The sequence below is a fragment of the Schistocerca americana genome, chromosome 1, assembly GCF_021461395.2.
Source record: "Schistocerca americana isolate TAMUIC-IGC-003095 chromosome 1, iqSchAmer2.1, whole genome shotgun sequence".
Taxonomy (NCBI): domain Eukaryota; kingdom Metazoa; phylum Arthropoda; class Insecta; order Orthoptera; family Acrididae; genus Schistocerca; species Schistocerca americana.
This window is the reverse complement of record NC_060119.1, coordinates 386,427,715-386,453,681: the sequence shown is the minus strand read 5'-3', so window position 1 is coordinate 386,453,681 and position 25,967 is coordinate 386,427,715. Positions and strand designations below refer to the sequence as shown.

General features: G+C 39.9%; 1 protein-coding gene across 2 annotated transcripts in view; it reads right to left on the bottom strand.

Annotated features, from left to right (window-relative positions):
* Positions 1–277: 277 nt before the first annotated feature.
* The window catches only part of LOC124601423 (serine/threonine-protein phosphatase 2A 56 kDa regulatory subunit epsilon isoform), a 291,150-nt gene continuing 265,460 nt past the window's right edge, over positions 278–25,967 (bottom strand). For both annotated transcript variants that reach the window (XM_047136244.1, XM_047136243.1), the window contains one exon: positions 278–853. Coding sequence is in view for 1 of the 2 variants with exons in the window: in XM_047136243.1 (XP_046992199.1) it covers positions 769–853 (85 nt within the window). In the remaining variant the exon portion in view is untranslated. The remainder of the gene's footprint in view (positions 854–25,967) is intronic.

The window sequence follows — 25,967 nt, the reverse complement described above, 5'->3', positions numbered from 1 at the left end:
ACCCAAAGCCTGCTCCACACATCCGAAGGCTCAGTTGATATCTTTTATAAAAGACTGACAGGTCATATAGGCAAAAACTGTTTTCTTTAATGTTGTATTACCATAAATATCTACTCCAACATCACAAAAATAAACAGTGAAACTTTGACTATTTGGATTTTAGGGGGAAAAAAATCAGAAAACAGAACTTTAAACAGAAAGGAGAAGCACTGATGAATTTACAATCATCTGAAAAGTAAACAACTTGCCTACAAGCACACTTAAATAAAACTTTTGATTTACACATTAATTTTGTTGCAGATTTATTTTCTGAGGCATTTTTAAATGTATACATGCTATACAATATCTCATCAAATATATTTAATATTTATTAAGATTTCAGTCAGTGGAAATGCCAACAATTTGTGCAGAACAGTAGCACTTGGTGGATGCACATCAATATTCAGTTTATCTGCTAAGAATTATCTGGGTTTGGAGGTACACACAGAGGTGAACAATAATCCCGCCCGCCCAGTCTTGCTGCTTCTAGCTTCTGACATCATGTTCCCAACTCTCAAGACAAGTTAGAAGCTGAAGTAATCACATTCTTACAAATTTAGCTTAGCACCAATCTGGCTGCTGCTTTTCCCATTTGCTCTACCAGACTAACACTGACAATCACCGAGAGCTTTTAGTCTGGTCACCACACACGTTCATCACACAACAAATATAACAGCAAATAAAGTTCTATGATTCTTCTTTATAGTACATCACTTAATCATGTTAGGGTTATTTCTTTTTTACTTTATTATTCACCTCCAGTTCTGCAAGCCTTTTCCACAGCTCATCTCTTTCTTTTTCTCTCTTCTTTTCCCTGCAACAACAAAATTGTGTACTGTGAATATAATAATTTGAAATGAAGTGGAAGGGGCAAATCTTCAAACTTCAAAGGGAGCTGGGAAGAATCTATGAAGGTACATTTCAGCTAAGTAAAATACTATGAAATTCAAGTGCAATCCAATGAAATAACTGAACCGTACAAAATATCATTTAACTAGGGTGCTTATGTTATTTACAAAATTACTCAAAACCTTGATTTTAAAGAGTTTCATTGAGACACTTTTCAAGAGTGGATATTTGACATGTGTAAAACATTTATATTCCTCTGGAACATCACCAACAATAGAAAATTTAAGTCTGACTAATTTTGCCATGCGGTCCTCCTCAATAGATTTGAGATTGTTGTTATTTACTGCTTTATATGGAGCTCTATAAAAATCTGGAGAAAGACTTGCATTTAAAGTAAAAAGTGTGGGTCCACAATAGACACACGAATTACTCCTACTACAATATTCAATGCCTTGACATATTGTCCAATGATTTTACGAAGCTGTTTATTATACTTTTGAAAAAGCTTATAATATTAGTTATTAACAGCCAATGGCTGAAATCCTGGAGTGTTCAATGTGACATGTTGTCATTTTTGTAACCTGCATGTGAATAGTGTTTGTTTATTCATAAGGATACTCGGTTGCTCCACAAGATTTAGTGGACTCCACTATAGAACATTCCACATGAATGTGTGATGGCCAATGGGAACAACCTTGAAACTTTTACATCTGCACCCAGGTCGTGTGTGTGTGTGTGTGTGTGTGTGTGTGTGTGTGTTTTCTGATGAGGGCCTGTCTGGCAGAAAGTTTTGTTTGACAGTCTTCTTGCTGTGTCTACCTGCGACCCCAGCATCTCTGCTATATGGTGAGTAGCAACTATCCTTTTCATAATACTGTTATTATTGCATCCTGGATTTTTTCTGTTGTTCAAAATACATATGCAATACTCTTCATTAAATTTTTCTTAATACCAAAATTACAATTTGAAATTTTGTGTCCGACATTGCTTACTCACTGAAGAGGCACGACTTCGAAAAAAGTATTCTGATATCAGAAATAGTGGAGCACATTACAAGCTTAAGAAGATTTACACAGCAGATACTTAACCAGTACATATTCATTAAAACAATACAAAAATACATGTCCTATTACTATGAATCGTATGTACTACGCAAATGTCTTATCTACAAGAAGGAGAAGGAGGAGAAGGAAGTCATAAACTAGTTATAAAGAAGACATGAATTTCAACAGTTACTAACCAGTAACAAGGATGTGGCATAACATTTTAATGTTTCAGTCTTTCAACTTTGAAAACAGCAAACCAACTATGAATGACTTCTACCAACAGTAATATATACACCATATAGTATAAAAGGCACAAAAATACTTGCTACAACTTCAATGAGGAGGATTCAAAAGGCCACATTACATTTCAATCTGCACGGAATGCTTTTCAGAGGGGATTTTTGTTTCATGCTGTAAACAGAGACTCCAAAATAAAATCTCAACTTAATTACACCTCGAAATATTGACTGATAATCTACAAAACCTAAGACACCCTAATCAGAAAAAAAAGAGAATAATATTAATTCCAATGCTTATATTCGAACCCCACTCACAGAAAAGGGCAAATTATTCAGCAAGTTATCAGTTAAAAAAAAACCACACACATCTTGCTGAAAAATATAAAACACTGATTTACTTAGTTGTACAAATCTTACTGTCTCACTGGCTTATTAAAAAAGATGCAAGATGGAAGACTGTTGAAAGGACTGCAGAGCTACCTTTGCACTATCACAGCCATTTTCATCCTCTCTCTGTAACATCGGTATTCTCACATTACAAACTACTTGGTTTCTAAGAAATTTATTACATAATTTAAGGAACTAAATTACACAATTTAAAAATTTAAGTACTGCAATTACATCCTGACATCACACTTGTGCTGTTTGAACACATCAATTTTGTCTACAACATTTATACTACCACTTCACTGGATTCACTCATGCCCAAAAGAGCCCTCATAACCGTTTGTAGGCTTATCAGAAAACGTTAACTGATTACCAGTTTTTGGGTTTTCAGTCGAGTTATCAGCAACAGACTTCACAGTTTTAATTACATATATTGTCACCTCTGCAAATTCTAGATGAACAATACAATTTAGAGCATAATGCTATTCACCACATCGAGGAGGCATCAGACAGTAGACCAGCACATTTAAAAGTAGACTTCAAGACTGCTGTAAAATATGGCTTTGCCCAAAATCTGATATTTTACCACAGTCTACTTTTACATGTGCCAGTCTGCTGCTCAACACTGCCTCTGGATGGTGAATGGAAGTTGGAAGACAAAAAATGCAATGAACATCAGTTGAACTGATGACAGAAAATCATGGTGAGAAATGATCAAGTCAGCAGGCGAGTAGGCTCATGGGCACTGCACACGACGGGGACAGTCCCTCCTCCTGCAGCTGTCCCACCCCCCAACTGTTACAAAGAAGGGAATAGCACTCACTGTTCATCGAAATACCATCCCTACTATCGATAATAGGATACATCAGAGAAAAGGGCTAACCACATCTAAAAGCAATTAAAACAATAAAAAAGAGATGACAGAGCTTGCTGCAAAAGAGGGAGGGTAGAGGGGTCCCCTAACACCCATCATGTGGGGGAAGATGCCCAACCTTAATGCCCCACCCCCTGCTCCATACATGGTTTAAAATGTTTTATCTGACAATAAAAATCCCCTTTACCTGACAAAAATCGAGAACCAGTTAAATTGTCTGGGAATCATCCGACAATACTGAGGGTCAAGAATCCAAAAAACCCTGCTTAGCCCAGAGAGCCAGAAGGAGGTACCATTCTGCCAAGACGTAAGCTACGCTCTGTAAGGTTCTGGAATGACAATGTGGATGTAGCTTGTTGCATAAAATAAAACTACGGTTTAAATATGGCCGATTTAGAGATGAAAATATGGTAGATTTGTTCTGAGATGACTAGGTTCCAGTAAATAAGGAAAAGTAGCAATAACCGCATCTTATAGTGGGTTGGGCAAGGATGCAGAGAGTATTAAACTCCTGCTTGCAACTAGTATTTAGATGAAGAATATGGGGCAGCCAAGTCCGATTTTTAGCAAAAAAGAGGCCCAAAAACTGGGACTGTGCAAGAACATCCAAGCACTGGGTACCCAAGCAGATATTTGGGTCAGGAAGGGCCATGGAATGGTAACATCGAGTTTCTGCCTGGCTTCATGATAGGGATGGCGATACCATCTTGCTGTTGTCAAAGAAAACTACTCTTAGCCAGATATGGTTGAAGATTGAGTAGATGTACCCTGGAAATAAAATTAAAATGGTCTATCGTAAGAACTGGGGTCTTATCATGAGACGAGGCAACAATTTGCATCAGTTCCCTGTCAGTGAAAGAATGATTACAGGTTTGTTACCGGGTAAAACATAAGATGTCTTCAACTTGGCATTTCTGCATGAGAAAGGTTGCCGGGTACAAAAAACCCTGCTGAATGGCAAGACCTGAAACAGTCGGCCTTTGGTGGCCCAGAAGACTATGAAGTTTGTCTCATACCTGGGAGTAGAAGACACTGTTCCCAAGGAGGGGTCATAGTGCTACCAGCACTATCACATTTACTCAAGTACAAGACAACCATCAACCTAAGATGACCACACTCCTTTTAAGAGACTCCTCCAGAAAAATTTATTTTTGAACATGTTCCAACTATCAAAACTTTTATTGACGTTAGTTATCTGCCTAAAATGTTAACATCACACATACTCTAAACTCGTGCAATTTATTTATTGTCTATGATTTGATAATATGAGGAGGAATAAAATGAACAAAAAGAAATTGTTTACATTAATTTTTATCTTCACTGTATTTTTTTGTTTAGCCTGTTGCCTCTGGCACCATTATTTTTAGTAAGCATCCTAACAGGATAGCTTTGAAACTTGTTTCTTTGTTGTTAATATTTAGTGGTTCTTCCAAATACACTGAGATTTCTTTTTTTTCTGACCACATTGCAGGTTTCATTTCTATATTGATTTGAGAATGTTACAATGTCTTTTGCTACAAAAACATATGATCCGCCCACCGCTCTCTCATTGGCTGTGTAGAATCGCACCTGACACACACCCTGTTGTTCCCATCATCCCTCAAAGTGAATATCTACGACAATGCTGCGGGAAACCATAAGTATGTCACTGGCTCCAATCTAGACTGTTAGCATTCTCTTCAGAAATGTCTGCTATTGTTGAGTATTCGTCCATTTTTAAAGTCACTTCAATTCCAAGTACAAATGGATTCATGCAAACTGCAGTTTCAAAATGGTTACAAAAGACCAAAATACGCAGTATAGATTCCCACACAAAATTTGCTGCCCGCTCTCAGTTCCCCTCCCCACCCTCATGATAGTTCTCAGCAAGCTGGTGTCACTGTTCCCCCTCCAGGCCTTCTGTAGTGCAGTGCTTGAGCAACAGTGAAACACAGATGGAAATATCTTCTAGGCACGGCCATGTGTAACAACAGTAAATAATACATAAATAAAAGATTGTAATCATGATTCATTCCAATTCTCAAACTTTCGCTCATTCTGTTATCTAGTGACGTCTATTGATACTGTCTCCACAACAGTTCTTTCTGCTGTATTTTATTCTTCCACTTTCTTTGTTGTTTCATCTGAATGCCACCATCTTGTTCTACAGCTGATTAAAAGCTGGTAACATTTAGCCTGGTATTCTGATACATGAATTGCAACTGAATTTTTCATTTGCAACCCACTTCTTAAGTCATTTGTTTCTCATAATCATATGAAATATTGAATTAAGTTCATAATGAAGTAATGGTTTTTGAAGGACAAGTTTTTTGCCTTGGTATGTTACCTTCACTTAAAAAGCAGTATAAATGTATGTGTATGGTATCCATACATGTGAGAGAGTTTTTATTGCAAACCTGTTCAAAAACAACAAAAGTTTCTAATCAGATAGAATTTAATGCTATTTCCTCTTGTGTTTCACCAAAATTGTTAATTGTTTACACAGAGCATTGGATTGTTGTAGTGGCTAGTTCACAATTTATTACATACCTGTTGCACCAGTGCCACGAGTAAAATATCAAGTGATTGTTCAAGCAAGATCGATACTGTCGAGTGCTTTGGCTTATCAGGAAATATTGAGTGTATCTGAACGAAAGTATTATCCTATAACCCATGACCTTTGGAATTCTTCACAATAAATTTGTATGAAACATCAATAGCCAAAGCTTCAACGGTACATATAAGACAACCCCTACATCAATCTATTGAACACTGTAGAAACATTGAGCTTGGCAGCAACAGTTTAATCTATTAATATAAGACAATCCCTTATTTTTAGAATGACGAATTTTGGAAAAAACCTAGTACTGCCATTCAGCTCTTCAAAGCATCCAACGTGGAAGGGAAAGGAAGGGAAATGTGGTGAAGGGGAAGAAGTGACAGGATCACCAGAAAAGTGGTAATCATTAAAAAAAATCATCTGTAGTGACCATTGTAGCAAAAAGAGATCACTAGCTCAATAGCTGAGAAGATGCCATTGGCACTGAAGTGGATTGGAGTACCACTACTGTGCACACACAGATCATAACTGGTAAGATTCTGGTCAATCACAAGGCCTCTACCAGATGAAGTGATACTCCCCCACAGAGGGTGGTACACGTTGAAATCCCCAAATAGGAGAAAAGGGAGCAAACTTGTTGACTAAAGGTGGTCAACTCGATGTAATAGTAGCCCAAATGGTGGTAAATAAATATTGAAAATGGTGATCGTTGAGATCATTTGCACCTCCACCGCTACTGTTTCCAATGTGGTACAAAAGGGCATCCACTAACTGACATCTGCACAGACCAGTGTACAGGCCATCTCATCGTTACCATGGTTCTAACAGAATGCACTATAACCGCAGATCATTGGGGAATGGTCACCTGTGAAGTATCTCATAGAGCTACACAAAATGCAAAAGAGGAGGAAGCAACAAGTTTTACTTTCAGCAGGTGACAGTAATAGCTCTTACAGTTATAATGACTGATGACATCACAGTTGCCCAAGTTAAGTGTGAACGGCCAGGAGGACCAGTCATGCCCCAGGATCACTGCCTGTCATTAGTGGCGATGAAATCACATCAATGGACATTGGTTCAGAATCCGGTGGCATAGTGGGGTCTGCTGCCTGCAGGAACACCTGAGGACCCTTTCCAGGTTATTATTTTTCTCCTCCCCTACCACCTTAAGTGGCTGAGATAATTGTGGGGGCTGACCTGCAAGGAGTGTGGGACAGATGAACAGACCGTCCTGGGACTAGCAGGTTGCGGTTTCTTTGCCCTGGCTCGCTTTGAGCCTATGGTCTGAGGGTTTCTGGGGAAAGAGGTCCTGAGAGGGAGTCCTGCCACTGGAGGAAGAAGCTCCTTCTCTGGCTGGGTGTGGCAAGTGGTTCCAGAATATGGTGCCACTGAAACCACAAGAAAATAGGGTGGTGGGAAACCTGCTTTGAAAAAACTGAGGTGTGCCGTGGGAAAGAACGGGAGGGTTGATGATGGCTATGACTTTTGCATAATTAGTTATCATGTCAACAGGACATAGGCATCACGATTATTTATTTATTTTTATTTATTGCAGTTCAGTCTATGACAGGTTGTTAACAGGCTTATATTCTTGTACCTTTTCTTAAAGACTTGGCAAACCATTGCATGAGGAGGATGGTGTTCTGTACAACTGCAGTTTTTCATAAGGACTACCTTTGCTGAGCAATAGTCTGCAGTTTCTGCACTTTGGGTCCGCAGTGCAGCAGGATGACGTATGACCAAAGTGTGAGCTCCAGAAACAACTTATGGGTGGCAGTACATAAGGCTTCTTGTCACAGCTATATACCATGATTAACTTTCTCAGAGGGTACTTCCTCCAAAGGCTCAAACGAAACCGCCTGTATCCTCGAGACATTTTTGTTTGTGCTGTACAAATTGTATGCCTCGCCATTTTGAGATTGTCCTCTAGCTCCTCATCTGTCTGGAATGTAAGATCTTTGTGGACGATGACTCCTTGGACAATATTCAAAGCTTTGTATGGAGCAATGGTTGCTGGTACGTCACTCATTTGTTCAAATGCCTCAAAATCTGTAGATTGTCCGGCAGGGAGGGCTTTAATCAGTAATCGTTCCTGATGACTCAGAGACTCCAAATTTATCCTCATTGTGTTCCACAAAAATAATAATTTCATAACGCTAAAAATATCGCCACCTGTTCCAGTACATACCAAGAACTGAAAAAATTGTTTCACTCCAAATAATCTGGCTTATCCCTCTTCACAGGGCAGCCAGGGTATGGAAAGCAGTAGGAATATAACTGTCCATATTGAAACTTCTATATCTGTCTAATGAGACAGCCAGATAAGAATGCCATTGTTATGGTTCAATCTGAAATATTTCATGTGCGAAATGTCTGCCCTGATGCCAGCACGTGATGGCCATTGTTATGAGTCTTGGTGTGCCAGGAAGACAAGCAACTACTCCTTGGCAAGTATAGGAAGCTAGCAGCTCAGACATGAGCAGTGTGATCCCTGCGGAGTCATGTCAGATTGGCCACTATATTGCCTTTCAAGAGCATGTACAAGACTACGAATGTACTATGTGCAGGTGATTTTGGACACAACATGCAGTAAGGCACTATTTAAGGCATTCTTCCTGTCAGTCCACACTACGGGGTAGGCGTGGTGAAGGCGGGGGTGGGGGTGGTGGTGGTGGTGGGGAAGTGGGACTGAGAATGAAAGTGAAATCTAAAGGGCACCAATAATTACTTCAGCCAAAAGGCGACAAAGTAACTTTAAGCAGAGGCCAATAAACTACCTACTGCTAAGCCAGACAGGTTCTATAAATTACCTACATTGGAAATACAGTCAAATGGACTCATACCAGCTTTTCATTTACCTATTCGACAAAAGACATCTCGTACACCATCAAACACAGAGCAAGCTTCAAAATCAGTCATCTTATCTACTAATTCCACTGCAGTCATCATGCACCTTATGTATGCATGGCAACAAGCCACTTATCCACATGGAAGCATGTCAGTCTCCAAACTGTGGAGCATTACAATAACATCACTCATGTTTCACCCCATTGCTTTGGTGATTGTCAACAGGATTACTCTACTTCTACACTTTGCTCCTCTTCCCATTCCCAATACGCCCCTAACCCCCATCTCAGCAGTTGCATACCCCCCCCCCCCCCCCCCCATCCCTCTGTTCAGCACTTCTTGTCTACCAGTGTTGTTGCATATTTATATATTTTGACTGTTGTTTCAGTTCTGGAATTTCATTTATACAGCACTTGCAACACTCAAAAGTTCTGTTTCCATTGTACAAAGTCCTATTTACTTTTCATTTAGTGCTTTTACTTTCATATGTTGATATATCAGTTGCTTATACCCCCGAACTTCAGGTCTCTGATTATATATTTGTGCATGTAGCTTCTCATTCATATATTATTTACTCTTCCTTTGGCATTGTGTAACTTCTAAACCATATTTTTTACCACCATTAACCACTATCATTTCTCTCAATGGCTTATATTCTAGTACTGCCTTTTTCATTTTCGACATCCTCTAGTACTACATCTCCTCCCCCCCCCCCCCCCCCCAAACATGCCCCACATTCATTAATTCATGTTGTTTTAAGCCTCTGCCTGTCTCATCAGGAGACTCCTTCATGCTGCGAGGATAATTTAATGCATCTTATCACAGATATCAACATCAATACTCTCTAATGGTTAGGACAACATTTTTTCCACCATCTGCAGGAGCTACTTTTATGCAGCTTCCATCTGGGCATACTACCACTCACCAAAGAATCCACTAATTCCACCCAACCTCTCTTAATCTCTTAAAGCTTGTTGATCACCTCTGCTTTCTATAACTCACAGAAACTTGTTTACCATTTGATGAAACATGCAACTCCCCAACACCCCCTCCATATTCTAAATAATGTCGTTAACCTATTTAAACATCAAAAGGGGTAGAGTGTTTCATACTGTTTTTATTACACGCGCTAATCTCTATGCAAGGATTTACTATATGCCCCAATAGAGAAACTTTTTGATAAAACAACAAGTATTTAAAAACAAACTACATTCTCATTTCTGAGTGATGTACTGGAATAATTTAACAAAAATGTAAGGCCAATTGTTATATTTTGGATCCTTATAAGACCTGACAAGAGCCTACTTCCGTGGAAAGCATTTTCTATACCACTTATTTAAATAATGACTGTCATATATTGTCTCCCCTTTCCAAGAGTTCCTCACCTACAACCAACCCATCCATGACCTACCAACCAATCTAGGCCTAAACATTCCTGTCACTTTCAAGAGCTCTGACACTTTGGCCATAATAACAGAGATAAAACAGGCTACATTACTAAGTGGTCTGTTATCTGTCCAATATATCCAATTATGAACATTATGATTACGTAGCGATCTCTGAAATGCAACTATAATATTAAATATTGAGTCCATCCTAAAACATGTCACCTCAATCACCCCCCCTTTTTTTCATGATAGTAACACCCATTACATCCATCTTTCACCTGCACATAAATCTCCCAAACCTAACTCTACTGGTCTCTCCAAATACAGACAATTGAAGGGTTGACTTGAAGAAGGATGTAAGTGCCAAAATGTAAAATTTGCAGAGAAAGGAAAAATGTAAATACAATATTAAAATGCTTTATTTGTTTAATTTTTGTGTATGATCACCGTCGTTTTGGGTTCTGAACTATTATCATGAATAGTGTTATCAAAAATTTATATAAAGCATTGTTACCCACAACAGCAAAATTAAGGAAGAACATACACCCTTGTAGAACTCATGATATTTTGGATCCCAGTAATCAAGCATTGTCAATAAATCTTTTTCTTGACATCACTTACGGATACTACCTGCGAATCATTGTTGAAGGTGTGTATGTTCTTGAATTTTGCAGCTTTCCCTTCTTGAAAATAGTATGACTCTCCAACCCCTTCATTTCATTTCACTGAAGGTTTTCTTTGTTTAAATTAGTGATTATGTGTTTAGACACATGTCAGCGACATAGGTGACATCAAAGGAATCAGATTCATCCAATGCCACCACTTGAAATGGATTTTGTAACTGTGCAGTTCTCACTAAAGTGTGAATTTCTTTAGGCACCACTGCCTTGCAAACATGTTTTCGTTTCTCAATAATGCTGAAATTTCAATCACAAGGTCTATGAGAATGTCCGGAGACCAGAAACTTCAGATTAATGGAATCTTAGTATTCTCTAACTACTAGAAACATTAGTAGGAGCAGCACCATCCTCTTCTTATTCTATCCAGCTCAGTTGTCATACAATATTTCCAGCTGGCAGGTGTAACCTAAGTGGACACAGTTTTTAAAAACATGATGCAACCCTGTTGCCTCCACGTCCTCCAACTGCTTTGCGCCACATACACATGAAAGTAGAATTTCCCAAATGAATGCAAAAGTTGTAGTTTAACTGTTGAAACATGTAGAACATGCTACTGTGTGTAAAAGTGAGTGTGAACATAACCTGTTGCATATCAACAGCCATAGTTACTACAGTGCTTTAAGAATATTAATAGATACCATATAATCAGAAAGAAGTCTGAGTTTTCTCAGCTTTCCTAAGGTGAAGTCCTTTTGTAGCTATTACAGAGAATCTGGATGCTCCACAACTGGCAGTTATTTCACAGATCAATTTATCGCAGATGGGTGAAGCACCGGATCTCAGCCGTCTAAACTGGAAATTGGGAAATTCCCTCTTGAAACCTCTGCAGTAAAACTGATCATTGCTGTGTGTGTCAGCAACATCCTGCTTTAATGCAAGATGCAGCCGATTAATATTAACCCTACGGTGGGCGTGCCTTTCATACTTCCATGAGTGGGTGCATTGTGGCTTTTACACTGCAATGAGTATTACATATTTAACCTAAGTAAAAATAATCTTTATGTATTTGTTGCCTTCACAATTCTCTATTATTTTCATTGCAATTTATAACATGCCGATATTCTTTATTGCCTTCATGGTTCTTTTAATTATATAACTCAAATGCACTGATTCATGTAAAAAGAAAGTAACAAGGGAACACATTATGAAATGGAGCATTCATAAACTTCCACTCCTATTTATGATTGACAATTAGTCAACTTTCATCTGCAGCTCATTTTCACATTGCACACATTTTGTATCAATGACACTATGTTTCTTGCATACATTTTTCTTGCATTGGATACATGGTTCTGTTGTTTTTATGTCTGCCACATATTTAACAAATTCCAGGTTTTGTTGGCTCCTTGGTCTCTTCTTCATGTCTGTACTTGGTCAAGAAGGCGTGAATATCCTTGGGAAGTCTCAAGTAATGCTCGTTGATTCAAATGTTCTTCCAATATGTCCAGAGCAAGATGTGTCAAAAAATTAGTCTCCCTTCTTTATTATCAGGATTGTTGAATTTGAAAATAATGTTTGCATTTATCACAGCAATATCTAGATGTCTGCAGAAATGTGCAAGTGGCCATTGTCGCATTATTCTGGAAGTACTGTAGGATGAGCACATCTGATGTACAGTGTCTACTTCACCTTTGGTAGCATTGTAGTCCAAATTCACTCTTGATCTATTTCATTTGTGCTGAGCATTGTTGATAAAAAAAAAAATCACAGCTTTGTTCATTTAATGAATAGTTGACACCATACAAAAATCGACTTGAAAACCAAAGAGACATGACTGGGCATCCTGGGTTTTATTTGCTTGCAATTCTTTAAGTACTTCCTGCTTCTTCTTCTTCTTCTTATTATTATTATTATTATTTTTCGTGGTTTGCAAGAAAGCCAAACCTTTGCCAAGGAAATTTTCAGCCAGAGGGTAGCTACTGTAGTAATAGTCCGTCATAAGATTTCTGTTTGTTTTCTCAATTGGTGTCACTAATCTTTGCACAATGACATCAGGTTTGTTAGACTTCAGGTAGGATCCTGGCATCTGTTTGCCACAGTAAATTTTGAAGTTAAGTGTGTAAAATGTTTTGGCATCACACAAGGCATAAATCTTGAGCCCACATTCTGCAGGCTTATTAGGGATATAGTGTACAAATCCGCAGCATCCTCTGAAGGGATGCAACATCTCGTCAATAGTGACGAACTTGCTGACATTGAACTGAGCAAGGCAGTTGTTGACTAATTGATGAAAGTCCCACACAGGTGCTAGTTTGCCACTTTGTTTTCTTTCATTCTGGGTACCTAGGTCGTCAAACCAAAGAGTTCAAAGCAGAAAGCAAAAGTGCTTATAGCTGAAGAGAGCTCATAAAATATTCATTCCTGCACCATCTGCATCCCACAGTTCACAGCAATTCGTGTGTCCTCCTGTCTTTATACCTATTAGATAGAATGCACCTAAAAGAGTCTTCATCTCTGGTTTTGTGGTGTGTCTGCAGTCTCGTCCTCTTGAATATTGAACTTCAGCTCTTTTACTATTCTGGATGTACCTGTTTGTATTTTCCACAATGTTGTCAATCATCCCATCAGTAACAAATAGGTAAAATGCATCAATTTCTTTTTCCATAATTTCAGCACCTGCTCTTGGACTTGGCAAAACTTTTAGGATGTTATTGGCCTTAGTTTTAAAAGAGGAAGGAAGCAGTTCACTTATACAAATAGTTTGTTTATCTTTTCCTACGTAAAATCGGTAATCATCTGTTTGTTGTTTCCCCTCTTCAATCAGGTAGTCATCTGTTTCCTCAGCTGATTGTTCGGAGTCACTTCTGGTTCCAACCCAATCAAAGGTAGGGCAATATGCGAAAAATACTGAATTACCTGCAAGCGGTCCTGCAATAACTGTGCAACATTTTATAGGTATGGTGATTTAATCGGTGAGTTTCTTCTCATGATGGCTACCATAAATTTTTGGCACACATTAAAACGCCAGTAACTTCAGCAACTGATACATCAGTTTGGGTCCTGTTTTTTTTAATCAGAAACTTTCTCCTATTTCAGCCCTGTAAGATAGTTAAGTGGACCTATGCATCATTCAACAACTCTGTACGTCAACAGGACCAGATGATGACAGAGTATGTTACCAAAATATTGTGGCAGTTGCGAACTAGCATTTTAAAAAAATAAAAAAATAAAAATAAATAAAAAATAAAAATAAAAAAAATATCCCGCCTCAGAAAATCTGAGACTTTTCTGTTTACTGATTAGATAATGGAATTGTTTTGTTAGCTTTCGCTGAAAAGATTTGACAGTAAAGAAATATTGTAACACAAACTACAAATCCACGAACACACCATGGTGTCTTAACCATTTTGAGACTATTTATCACCAACAGAAATCAGGAACAGAGCGAACACCAGTCTAATGTTCAGGTTGCATACTTCACAAATCCAAGTGCCACTGATACGTCAGTGCTAAGAGGTTTCCTTCATTTGCGTTGTAGTTCCGCGAGTACAAGTCTGAGAACTGTGGTGCAGTGAAACATTCACACTTGTGACCTGGTTTTCTCTTACCGAAGCACGCAGAAACGTAAGGCTATCTGCGACTTACTGTTACTACAGAAGATGAGTACATAACCTTGCTACTGTACAGTAGCACTGACAAGGCAAAATGACCGATTGTTGGGATGTGATGGCCTTTAACGAAGCTGTGGTTTGTGAGTCTGTGAAGGGTGTAAGACAAAAATTAAGTGATACCAAGTATATAATTACAAATTTATTCCATTAAAAGAGGAGTTATGCCTGGAATAAATTTTGTGCTATTGTCCACACTTTCAACAAAAAACAAAAATTTCGTGCAATGGAAACAAAATGATTGTATTCTTGCTTATTCTACCTCTATCAAGTAAAAAGTACGTGCTGCATTGAACAAAAACTGGGCACCTAGCAAATTCACTTTCATATCCCTGTGACATCCGGTCATGGTAATTTTGCATTTATGGGTTAACAGCGAGGTCTGTAGGTTATTCATTTCTCTAATTTATTTTAGTAATTAATCACCATTTAGAGACTGCACTTCATCCTTGTTTCACATTTTCTGGTACTGCTGTTACAGATTTGGTAGCACCTCGAAAGTGTGTGCACGTCAGCGTAATTGTTAAGACATTCTCTTACCAGATAATAAATATTAAAATAAATTTACAGTAGTCTTCAAAAAAGTTTTATCTCTATAAACGTCTGTACAAACAGAACAATATTTACTGCTAAATGATCAGTCATTACATTGTTATACAACTTGCTTCTGTCATTTAGGCTTGTCTGACATTTTGTGACATATCAACTTGCACTTGAGAATGGCTAAATCATGATTATACGAAATAAATTTCTTCCGAAACAGCTGCATATGTAGCAGGAATGCAACGAGTCGATTTTACTTGTACCAGTCAACAGACTTTTTAAGTGGCATGCGGTGGAGACTTATGAGTGGAGTTGATGGGCACATGGAGACAGTGAGTTTGGAGATGACATCACAAGACCTGATGGTGAGTTTAAAGCGAGTATACAGAACTCGTTTCTGATCTTTTGTCACCAAACTACTGTGTATCTACAAAATATATGAGGTGGACATTTCATGTTAGATATTTTGGTTGGTTTGACTTGCCAATGTGCTGACCAACACATTAATTGCAATTTTTTAGGAATGAAAACATGTTAGTTTTGCCAAGGCAAGGGAATGGATTTCATTTACTCACAGACAAATAGATTTACAACCAAAGATTTGTTTTACTTGCACTTGGAGGTTTCATCACTGCTGCTGGCAGTATCTTGGAAATGTGTGGATTGTAGTTCAGGGCAGTACTGGACTGGGTCCACAGGAGTGCTGCTGCTAGGTAATCCACACAATTTTAAGGCCTTTACTCTTGACCACGACACTGAATAAAGACATCCTTCAATGTATTGTGATTAACCTCACAAGAAAAGATTTGGATGATACTACCAGTTTTAGAGAAAGTCCTAAATTTGGCTCCCACATCAAAGAGCCTTTAAATTACTGAGTTTGTTTTCTCTGTGGAGCAAGCAATTAATAACTTTCCTGAGAGCTAGCAGAAGAAATCAGGCAGGAGGTTTCACATGTGTTGCATTGGGCTCCATCCCGGAGGGTTAGTACTTCCTCTGTAGAAAGCATAGCTATCTGGTCCGTTAGAGAAGATCCAGATTTATTAATTCTCCCAGTGGACAAAGATAATGACATACTACTTTCACGGGATGATTAAATAACAGGGTCATACATGGACAAGGGAAAAAATTCCCGGATTTCCCAGTTAAAAAATACACTTTTTCCGAGTTAAGTGACAGTATAGTTCCCCTCACAACTGTAAAACTTACCAATCCTTTAAATGGTTAACGTTTCATATTCCAGCACAGAACTTCCAGGTGTATTAGAAAACGAAACCCAGCTTTAAAAAAATTAAACATGTTTTTTTTTTGAAAGACCTTCGATGTGGAGCAACAAGTACACTGCATATTTATTTAAAATAATGACGTAGATACCTGATCTTCTGTGCTTCGAAATTCTTCTAAGTGGCTGGTCCTCAAAGTGACAAGTTCTAAACAAGAGTCAAACACAAGGTGATTTAAGAAATTCCTTGCACATTCTCACACATAACATAACTCATCTTGCGTAAAAGGAAATTTACTTTGAAAGTAAAGCTTTTCAAACCACCATTCACAATATTTTCCCCGAGACCTGTTAGGAATAGGTTCATTTCAGCAGTTGTCAGGGAGCGCCAGAAAACAGGCATTACTGTGCGTGTGCAGGTATGACAACGTTCGAAGCCTATACATTTGAAGGTATAACGTATTAAAAGATCTTACATTATGTCATAAAAGAAACAGGACATCTGAGGATACTCCAATAGCAATGGAATTTCGTACACCATTCAAAAATGCATAATTCGATTTGAAGTGCACGTTCGTATGTCCAGATTTACAATAACAAAAGCCCCAACCTGATACCAAGCTTTTCACTGCAGTTTTTGGGATGTAAATTTTCTTGGAGTACCAGTACAGTATTATCTCATGTTTGGTTCTTTATTATGGCATGATGCCATAAGTGCTAGAAGATGAAAACATGCATTTGAAATTCAGCGAACAGTTGGAACTAGCCAATATTGTGGAACGAAACTTTTTGTTTCAAATAAATTGACTGCCTTAGCGGAGAAGACTAATAAAAGCCAAATTTCTTTAGCAAACTGATAAAAATAACTTCATTGTTTGAGGCATTTAGCACTTGACTGCAAAAAATGTCGAAATAAAATAAAATCAGAAAACTGAAACTAATAATATATTCTAGCCTTCCGTAATTATGTGAATGTATTTTAATTCACTGGATAGCTTCTGGCCACAGAAATCCGTTTTGTATTCATTTGACATGGGAGCTGCAAACAAAGAGGAAACAGCAAAATCACTAAATGTAAACATGGGTCATGTGGTGATAGTATACGACAGGATACTAGCATAATAGGACCAGCGTGGGAAGAATACATGGATCAAAGAAGGTGGAGGTGGCCGATTGGTGAGACCACAGTCCAACTGCGGTTTGTGTGGTCAACGTAGTATTAAGTACAATATTAAAAGTGTGTTTCATTTGCCTGCCAAGATTAGAACTCTCCTTGGCATGGTTACAGATGAGCTAGAACTGAGGATGTCTGGTATTGTCAGAATCCCTTGCTGTTGTGTAAAAATGTATTTTGGCCAGAGAATTTGTACTGGTGTTTATTGCAGCTGTGTTGAGCACCACTACCACACACAATTACACAACTTGAGAACTCTGCAGAGGCAGAGCACTGTCTACCCGAGGGACACAGATAGAGACATGGGCTATACCTTAAGTAAAATGTGGAATTATGAGGGCAGCGTTGGTGTTTTCACAGCATGAATCAGTTCTGATGAGATTTAGCAAACAGTGTCCTCACCTGACGGTGTTAGCACATGGATGGCCAATGTACTGTGTCTAAATGACTGTATGATCTGGGTGCAGACTTGACAAGAATATAATCAGTTTGTCATCACTGGTTTCTCTAATTAAAGGCAACATTTCTTTTTGTAACTGCACACAATTTCCTCCACATTCTACACACTGTTAAATGTGGAATGACACATCTGTCCCACCAAACATTTGCTGTAAACTACTGAAATGTATTAAAGAGACATGACACAATATTACAATGATATCCATGAACAGAAAGAATTCAATTTCTCACTTTTAGCACAATTGATATATTCATCAAATGGTGAAGAAACACAGGAATGAAATAATGAGTGAAGGAGATGATTTAATATCTCAAGGTCAGAAGCACCCACATTAGACACATACTGGAAACAGTATTTGACACTACTAGATGCCAGTCGTAATCTTTCCAGGTGAACTAATAGCAACACAAGATGCACGGTCCATTTTTCTCATTAGCAATGATATACCACTAACGAGAAGCTTTCTCATCTTAGGATGCACTACTACTCAAAAATCATATCAATTTCAGATGGAGCATTATTTCTCCAAAGCAATTTTGAAAGCATAAAATAACATGTTTGCAGCTAGTACATCAGTTCGATTTTGACAGTTGTGGAAGCGAGAAGTATACAACTGTGGACTTGGTGTAAAACACAAAGTAACAAGACTTACATTAGTTTAGAAGAAATATTGGAAACATTAAACTATGTGAAATGCAAGTATTTCACCAGCCTGGAATGTAAAAAGTGAAGTAAATGTGTTTCGACGACAACGACATTAATAAAATTGGCATTAGGTTGAGACGTATCATAAAAACGAGTTACAACCTTTGCCAATTGTCTAAAGTGGAATGCAAACTCTCCCATTTGGTCATACACACTAAAAATAAAGCCCAGTACTGGGAACAGTCATTTAAAAGAGTACAGAGTGTCTCAGTACAAGTGTGCCGTTACAATGGTTATCATAGTAAGAACAGGTAATTCTAACTGAAGATTTATATTATCCTTATATTTTTCCAGAGCTTCTAGGAAGTCCTGCATCATCACAATTGAGATTTATGATGGCTCAGCTGCAAAATATCTATACAACGGGGTTGCAAAGTTTTTAATCACGCAACAGCAGAAACGTTGCAGCAATCGGGTCATGTTGAGATTCAAATTTTACTGCCGCATAATATCGTTGGTGTTCACAGATGATGTTATGTACACAGTTGTCCTAGCAGTGTGTGTTCTCTGTCTGTGTGCGGTCCTTTTATGAATAAAGTTGTTCGTTTAACACGTGCCACTGCCTTAATTTCAAGTCCTAATCCTAACAGGTTATGTGCCCAGGTCACGCAATCGGTAAAAGCGATACTCTTCATTTATATGGAAACGGAAATTTGTAAGCTGAAGTGCGGGAATAAACTGAGTCCGTTAACGCGACAAATATAGCGCACATGGCTGCTGCACACAGAGTTCGAGTGGAAACGTTATCATGTGATAACTACGACACATGAAGAATTCAAGTCGAAGCAGAACTCGTCATGAACGACACGTGGGGGTATGTATCTGAAGACATACTGCAACCTGCAGTGACTGGTGAAGGTGCTGCACTCGCCGCTGCACAAGACGCGTACAAAGCGTAGTTGGCTGCAGACAGGAAGGTGAAGGCAGACCTCACTCTATCCATCAGCCCCACAGAACTGAAGCAAGTGAAGAACTGCAGCACATCACGTCAGGCATGGCTCAAACTTTAATCAATTTACGCATCCAAAGGACCTGCTCGCAAACCAACGCTACTGAAACATCTTACTCTTTACGAGATGCAACCTAGTGACGATATAACACGGCATCTTAATGAATTCTTCGATGCAGTGGACAAATTACAAGGAATGGACGTCGGTATAAACGATGATTTATTGTTGATAATGTTGCTCTACAGTTTGCCAGATAGTTACGATACTTTTAGGTGTGCAATCGAATCTCGTGATAACGTACCCGATGTTGAGACACTAAAAGTGAAAATCTCAGAAGAAAACAACGCGAGAGTTCAGATGGACAGTGAAAATGCGAGTGCTATGATGTTTGTCAAACCGGTCGGGCCTAAACCTTTTGTAAACAAATCAAAAAGTGCAATAAGTGACTGCACCAAATTGGAACAAAAATCAAAACAGAAGCCAAGGCAGGAAAAATCATCATTCAGGTGCAGTTTTTCAACAAGAAAGGCCACAAAGAAGAAGAGTGTTTCTTCAAAAGCAAGCTGATTGCGCAAGCTGCAAATAAAATCGATGAAGCTCACTGCTGTTTTTCCATTAACGAACTGGCTCCGAAGTCTCAGGACCAAACGTTTGTGGTGTATAGACAGTGGTTGCACATCACACATGTGTAACAACCCTAAAGTGTTCACAAGCGTAATCAAAGCGCAAGAAGTTTAACGCTCACAGACAACAGTGCTACGCAAGTGACGGCTAAAGGTGACGTATGCATCAAAATCTCGGCCAGTGATACCAACTCCATTATGCTGAAAAACACTTTGTATGTGCCAAAACTCGGAACCAATCTAATCTCAGTCGCAAAGGTTGTGGACAGCAATCACACTGTAACCTTTGAGAAAAATCATGCAGTTATAAGGGACACTAACGATAAAGTTAAAGTGATTGCAAATAGAGTTGGTAACCTGTTTTACTTGCATGAAAACAGCCCAAAGGCCTGTACAGCTGCCGAGACAAAAATTACGAAAAGTGACACGCAAATCTGGCACGCTCGATTAGGACACTTGAACTCGGGAGATATGATTACAATGCTCAACGATGAGTATGTGACAGGCTTGAAATTCAGTGATGCAGACTTCACCAAGTACACTATATGTCTTGAAGGAAAGATCACATCCACCCCTTTCACCAGGCGGGATGAAAACAAAAGTGAGCTTCTGGAGTTAGTGCATTCAGATGTCTGTGGGCCAATGAGAGAAAAATCTCTAGGTGGTGCAAGATATTTTGTAACCTTCACAGATGACCACAGCAGATTGTGTCAAGTCTACTTTCTTCGACACAAGGGGGAAGTTGTGGACAGATTTGTTGAATTCAAGAACTTTGGTGAAAATCAGACTGGGTGTAAAATCAAATCTTTCCAGTCAGATAACAGCAAGGAATACTGCAACGAAAGGATGGACTCCATCTTCCAAGCGCCAGGAATACAGTGACGTCAAACAGTTCCTTATACACCACAGCAGAATGATGTTGCTGAATGAAAGAACCGATCCCCGGTTGAAGTGGCTCACTGCATGATGCTGGAGTCTGGAGTGTCTGGACAGCCACCATCACTTTTGGCCGAAGCTATTAACACAACCAACCACATCTGAAATCGCTGCCTAACCAAAGGACTTTCAGGTGGAATTCCATATGAAAAGTGGATGAAGAAGAAACCAGACCTGTCACACCTTCGTGTATTCGGTGAAAGTGTCCTCATCCTAGACAAATCGTCAAATAAGGGGAAGTTTGATCTGAGAGGCAAGCAAGGAATCTTCGTAGGCTACTCAGACCATTCAAGTACCTATCGTGTGTGGGTGCCAAAAGACCACAAGACACACACATCACGAGATGTCAGGTTCCTTGATCATAACAGTTTTGAACCCAAGCAAACCTATATAGACCTCTCTGCAGATGAACAACATCATTGCCAAAGAAAATGCATCTGCATGGACCTTTCACCAGGAGACTTGAGTGACAACAGAAGCTGTGTGTCAGAATCATTCTCTGATGAAGAACCACTTTACGGTTTTGAAGAAGAAGAAGAAGAAGAAGAAGAAGAAGAAGAAGAAGTCACCTCGCTACCACACGATATCATTTCAGATGATAACCTGTCATGTGACGAGGACAGCAATTTCTCAATTGTCACACCTGCTCCACAGCTTGCACCAGATGTTTCAAGTCATGACATCAACTTTGCTGCTAATGCAACAGAAATCAGTGTTGAGGGTGCATTGAATGGTCCAGATAGTCAAGAATGGTTTAGCGCTATATACGATAAAGTCAAGTCGCTAGTCAAGAATGAAACCTGGGACATCGTGGACAGACCAGCAAACAGAAAAATAATTGACTGCAGAACAGTCTTAAGAAACAAATATGGCAGTGATGGATCCTTGCTACGAAGAAAGGCCAGAATAGTTGCACGAGGATTCAACCAAAGACCCGGAGTTGACTTTGTGGAAACATTCTCTCCAGTTGAAAGAATGGAATCATTCAGACTCCTCATTGCTCTGGCAGTGAAGTTTAACTTGCATGTCTCGCAGCTGGGTATCACCACTGCATTCCTCAAAGGTGAAATAGATACTGAAATCTTCATGGAACAGCCGTACTCATTAGCCAAGTTCTTACAGAAGATGAGAGATGTTGAGGAGGACCATTACATAGCCAAAAAGGCAGATGATATGCTCCAGAAGTTGAAATCTGGTGACAAAGTGTGCAAGCTTACAAAAGCCATCTACGGACTGCGCCAAGCTGGCAGACAGTGGCATGCCAAATTAAACGCCACATTAATGTCAATTGGATTGCAGCCCACTAGTGAAGATCCTTGTGTATATGTGGGCAGTGTGGGAAATTCTCAATTCTTCCTGCTCACTTATGTTGACGACATCATAATTGCATCATCAGACCCGGAAAGGACAAGGCAAATCCAGGACAAGTTATCTGTCAGATTCGATGTCAAGGATCTTGGTCCTGTGAAATGCTACCTGGGCATTGACGTAAATCAGTCTGTTGACAAACTCACGCAGTGTGAAAGTGGCTACATCAGAGAAGTTTTACACCGATTCCGAATGGATGACTGCAAGCCCGTAAGAGCCCCGTTTGCGACAGTGATCAAACTGGATGTTACAGCTGCAGGTACAGCGGATGGGACCCAGTATCTGTTCAGGGAACTGCTCGGAGCGTTGATGTACATCGTCATTGGCACTCACCCTGATATATGCCATGCAGTCAACAAGCTAAGCCAATACAAAACAGCCATGATCTTGTTCACTGGCAGGCAGCTAAACAAATCCTTAGATACCTCAAGGGAACAATTGACAAGAAACTAACCTACGTCAAGGATAACAAGGGAATATTCGGTTTTGCAGATGCTGAGTTGGGAAATTCTGATGCTGACAGGAAGTCGTATACTGGTTACACTTCATCTTGTGCATGTCAGCAATCTCATGGTGTTCACACAAGCAGAGGACCGTCGCTCTTTCATCAACTGAGGCTGAGTATATGAGTATCTCCGAAGCAGCAAAGGAAGTGATTCACCTATGAACCACCGTGAAGGAGCTGAGTCTAGCGGAGCTGTCAAATATTGTACTGTTCAATGACAACCAGTCAGCTGGAAAATTGTCAAATAATCCAGTTTCCCACTCAAAGACAAAACATATTCACATAAAGTACCACTTCATTCGCCAGGCCCTGCTAGATTATCCACTGAAACTGGAATATCTACATCTACATCTACATTTATACTCCGCAAGCCACCCAACGGTGTGTGGCGGAGGGCACTTTACGTGCCACTGTCATTACTTCCCTTTCCTGTTCCAGTCGCGTATGGTTCGCGGGAAGAACGACTGTCTGAAAGCCTCCGTGCGCGCTCTAATCTCTCTAATTTTACATTCGTGATCTCCTCGGGAGGTATAAGTACGGGGAAGCAATATATTCGATACCTCATCCAGAAATGTACCCTCTCGAAACCTGGCGAGCAAGCTACACCGCGATGCAGAGCGCCTCTCTTGCAGAGTCTGCCACTTGAGTTTATTAAACATCTCCGTAACGCTATCACGGTTACCAAATAACCCTGTGACGAAACGCGCCGCTCTTCTTTGGATCTTCTCTATCTCCTCCGTCAAACCGATCTGGTACGGATCCCACACTGATGAGCAATACTCAAGTATAGGTCGAACGAGTGTTTTGTAAGCCACCTCCTTTGTTGATGAACTACATTATCTAAGCACTCTCCCAATGAATCTAAACCTGGTACCCGCCTTACCAAGAATTAATTTTATATGATCATTCCACTTCAAATCGTTCCGCACGCATACTCCCAGATATTTTACAGAAGTAACTGCTACCAGTGTTTGTTCCGCTATCATATAATCAGATTTTAGAGAAGGAAATGCAGTGCGGTCTTCCTCTGTGAAACAGCTTTGGAAAAAGGTGTTTTGTATTTCAGCTTTACGCGTGTCATCCTCTGTTTCAATACCATCATCATCCCGTAGTGTCTGGATATGCTGTTTCGAGCCACTTACTGATTTAACGTAAGACCAGAACTTCCTAGGATTTTCTGTCAAGTTGGTACATAGAATTTTACTTTCGAATTCACTGAACGCTTCACGCATAGCCCTCCTTGCCCTAACTTTGACATCGTTTAGCTTCTGTTTGTCTGAGAGGTTTTGGCTGCGTTTAAACTTGGAGTGGAGCTCTCTTTGCTTTCGCAGTAGTTTCCTAACTTTGTTGTTGTACCACGGTGGGTTTTTCCCGTCCCTCACAGTTTTACTCGGCACGTACCTGTCTAAAACGCATTTTACGATTGCCTTGAACTTTTTCCATAAACACTCAACATTGTCAGTGTCGGAACAGAAATTTTCGTTTTGATCTGTTAGGTAGTCTGAAATCTGCCTTCTATTACTCTTACCAAACAGATAAACCTTCCTCCCTTTTTTTATACTCCTATTAACTTCCATATTCAGGGATGCTGCAACGGCCTTATGATCACTGATTCCCTGTTCTGTACATACAGAGTCGAAAAGTTCGGGTCTGTTTGTTATCAGTAGGTCCAAGATGTTATCTCCACGAGTCGGTTCTCTGTTTAATTGCTCGAGGTAATTTTCGGATAGTGCACTCAGTATAATGTCACTCGATGCTCTGTCCCCTACCACCAGTCCTAAACATCTGAGTGTCCCAGTCTATATCTGGTAAATTGAAATCTCCACCTAAGACTATAACATGCTGAGAAAATTTATGTGAAATGTATTCAAAATTTTCTCTCAGTTATTCTGCCACTAATGCTGCTGAGTCGGGAAGTTGGTAAAAGGAGCCAATTATTAACCTAGTTCGGTTGTTGAGTGTAACCTCCACCCATAATAATTCACAGGAACTATACACTTCTACTTCACTACAGGATAAACTACTACTAACAGCGACGAACACTCCACCACCGGTTGCATGCAATCTATCCTTTCTAAACACCGTCCTGTACCTTTGTAAAAATTTCGGCAGAATTTATCTCTGGCTTAAGCCAGCTTTCTGTACTTATAACGATTTCAGCTTCGGTGTTTTCTATCAGCGCTTGAAGTTCTGGTACTTTACCAACGCAGCTTCGACAGTTGACAATTACAATACCGATTGCTGCTTGGTCCCCGCATGTCCTGACTTTGCCCCGCACCCGTTGAGGCTGTTGCCCTTTCTGTACTTGCCCAAGGCCATCTAACCTAAAAAACCACCCAGCCCACGCCACACAACCCCTGCTACCCGTGTAGCCGCTTGTTGCGTGTAGTGGACTCCTGACCTATCCAGCGGAACCCGAAACCCCACCACCCTATGGCGCAAGTCGAGGAATCTGCAGCCCACACGGTCGCAGAACCGTCTCAGCCTCTGATTCAGACCCTCCACTCGGCTCTGTACCAAAGGTCCGCAGTCAGTCCTGTCGACGATGCTGCAGATGGTGAGCTCTGCTTTCATCCCGCTAGCGAGACTGGCAGTCTTCACCAAATCAGATAGCCGCCGGAAGCCAGAGAGGATTTCCTCCGATCCATAGCGACACACATCATTGATGCTGACATGAGCGACCACCTGCAGATGGGTGCACCCTGTACCCTTCATGGCATCCGGAAGGACCCTTTCCACATCTGGAATGACTCCCCCCAGTATGCACACGGAGTGCACATTGGTTTTCTTCCCCTCTCTTGCTGCCATTTCCCTAAGGGGCCCCATTACGCGCCTGACGCTGGAGCTCCCAACTACCAGTAAGCCCACCCTCTGCGACTGCCCGGATCTTGCAGACTGAGGGGCAACCTCTGGAACAGGACAAGCAGCCATGTCAGGCCGAAAATCAGTATCAGCCTGAGACAGAGCCTGAAACCGGTTCGTCAG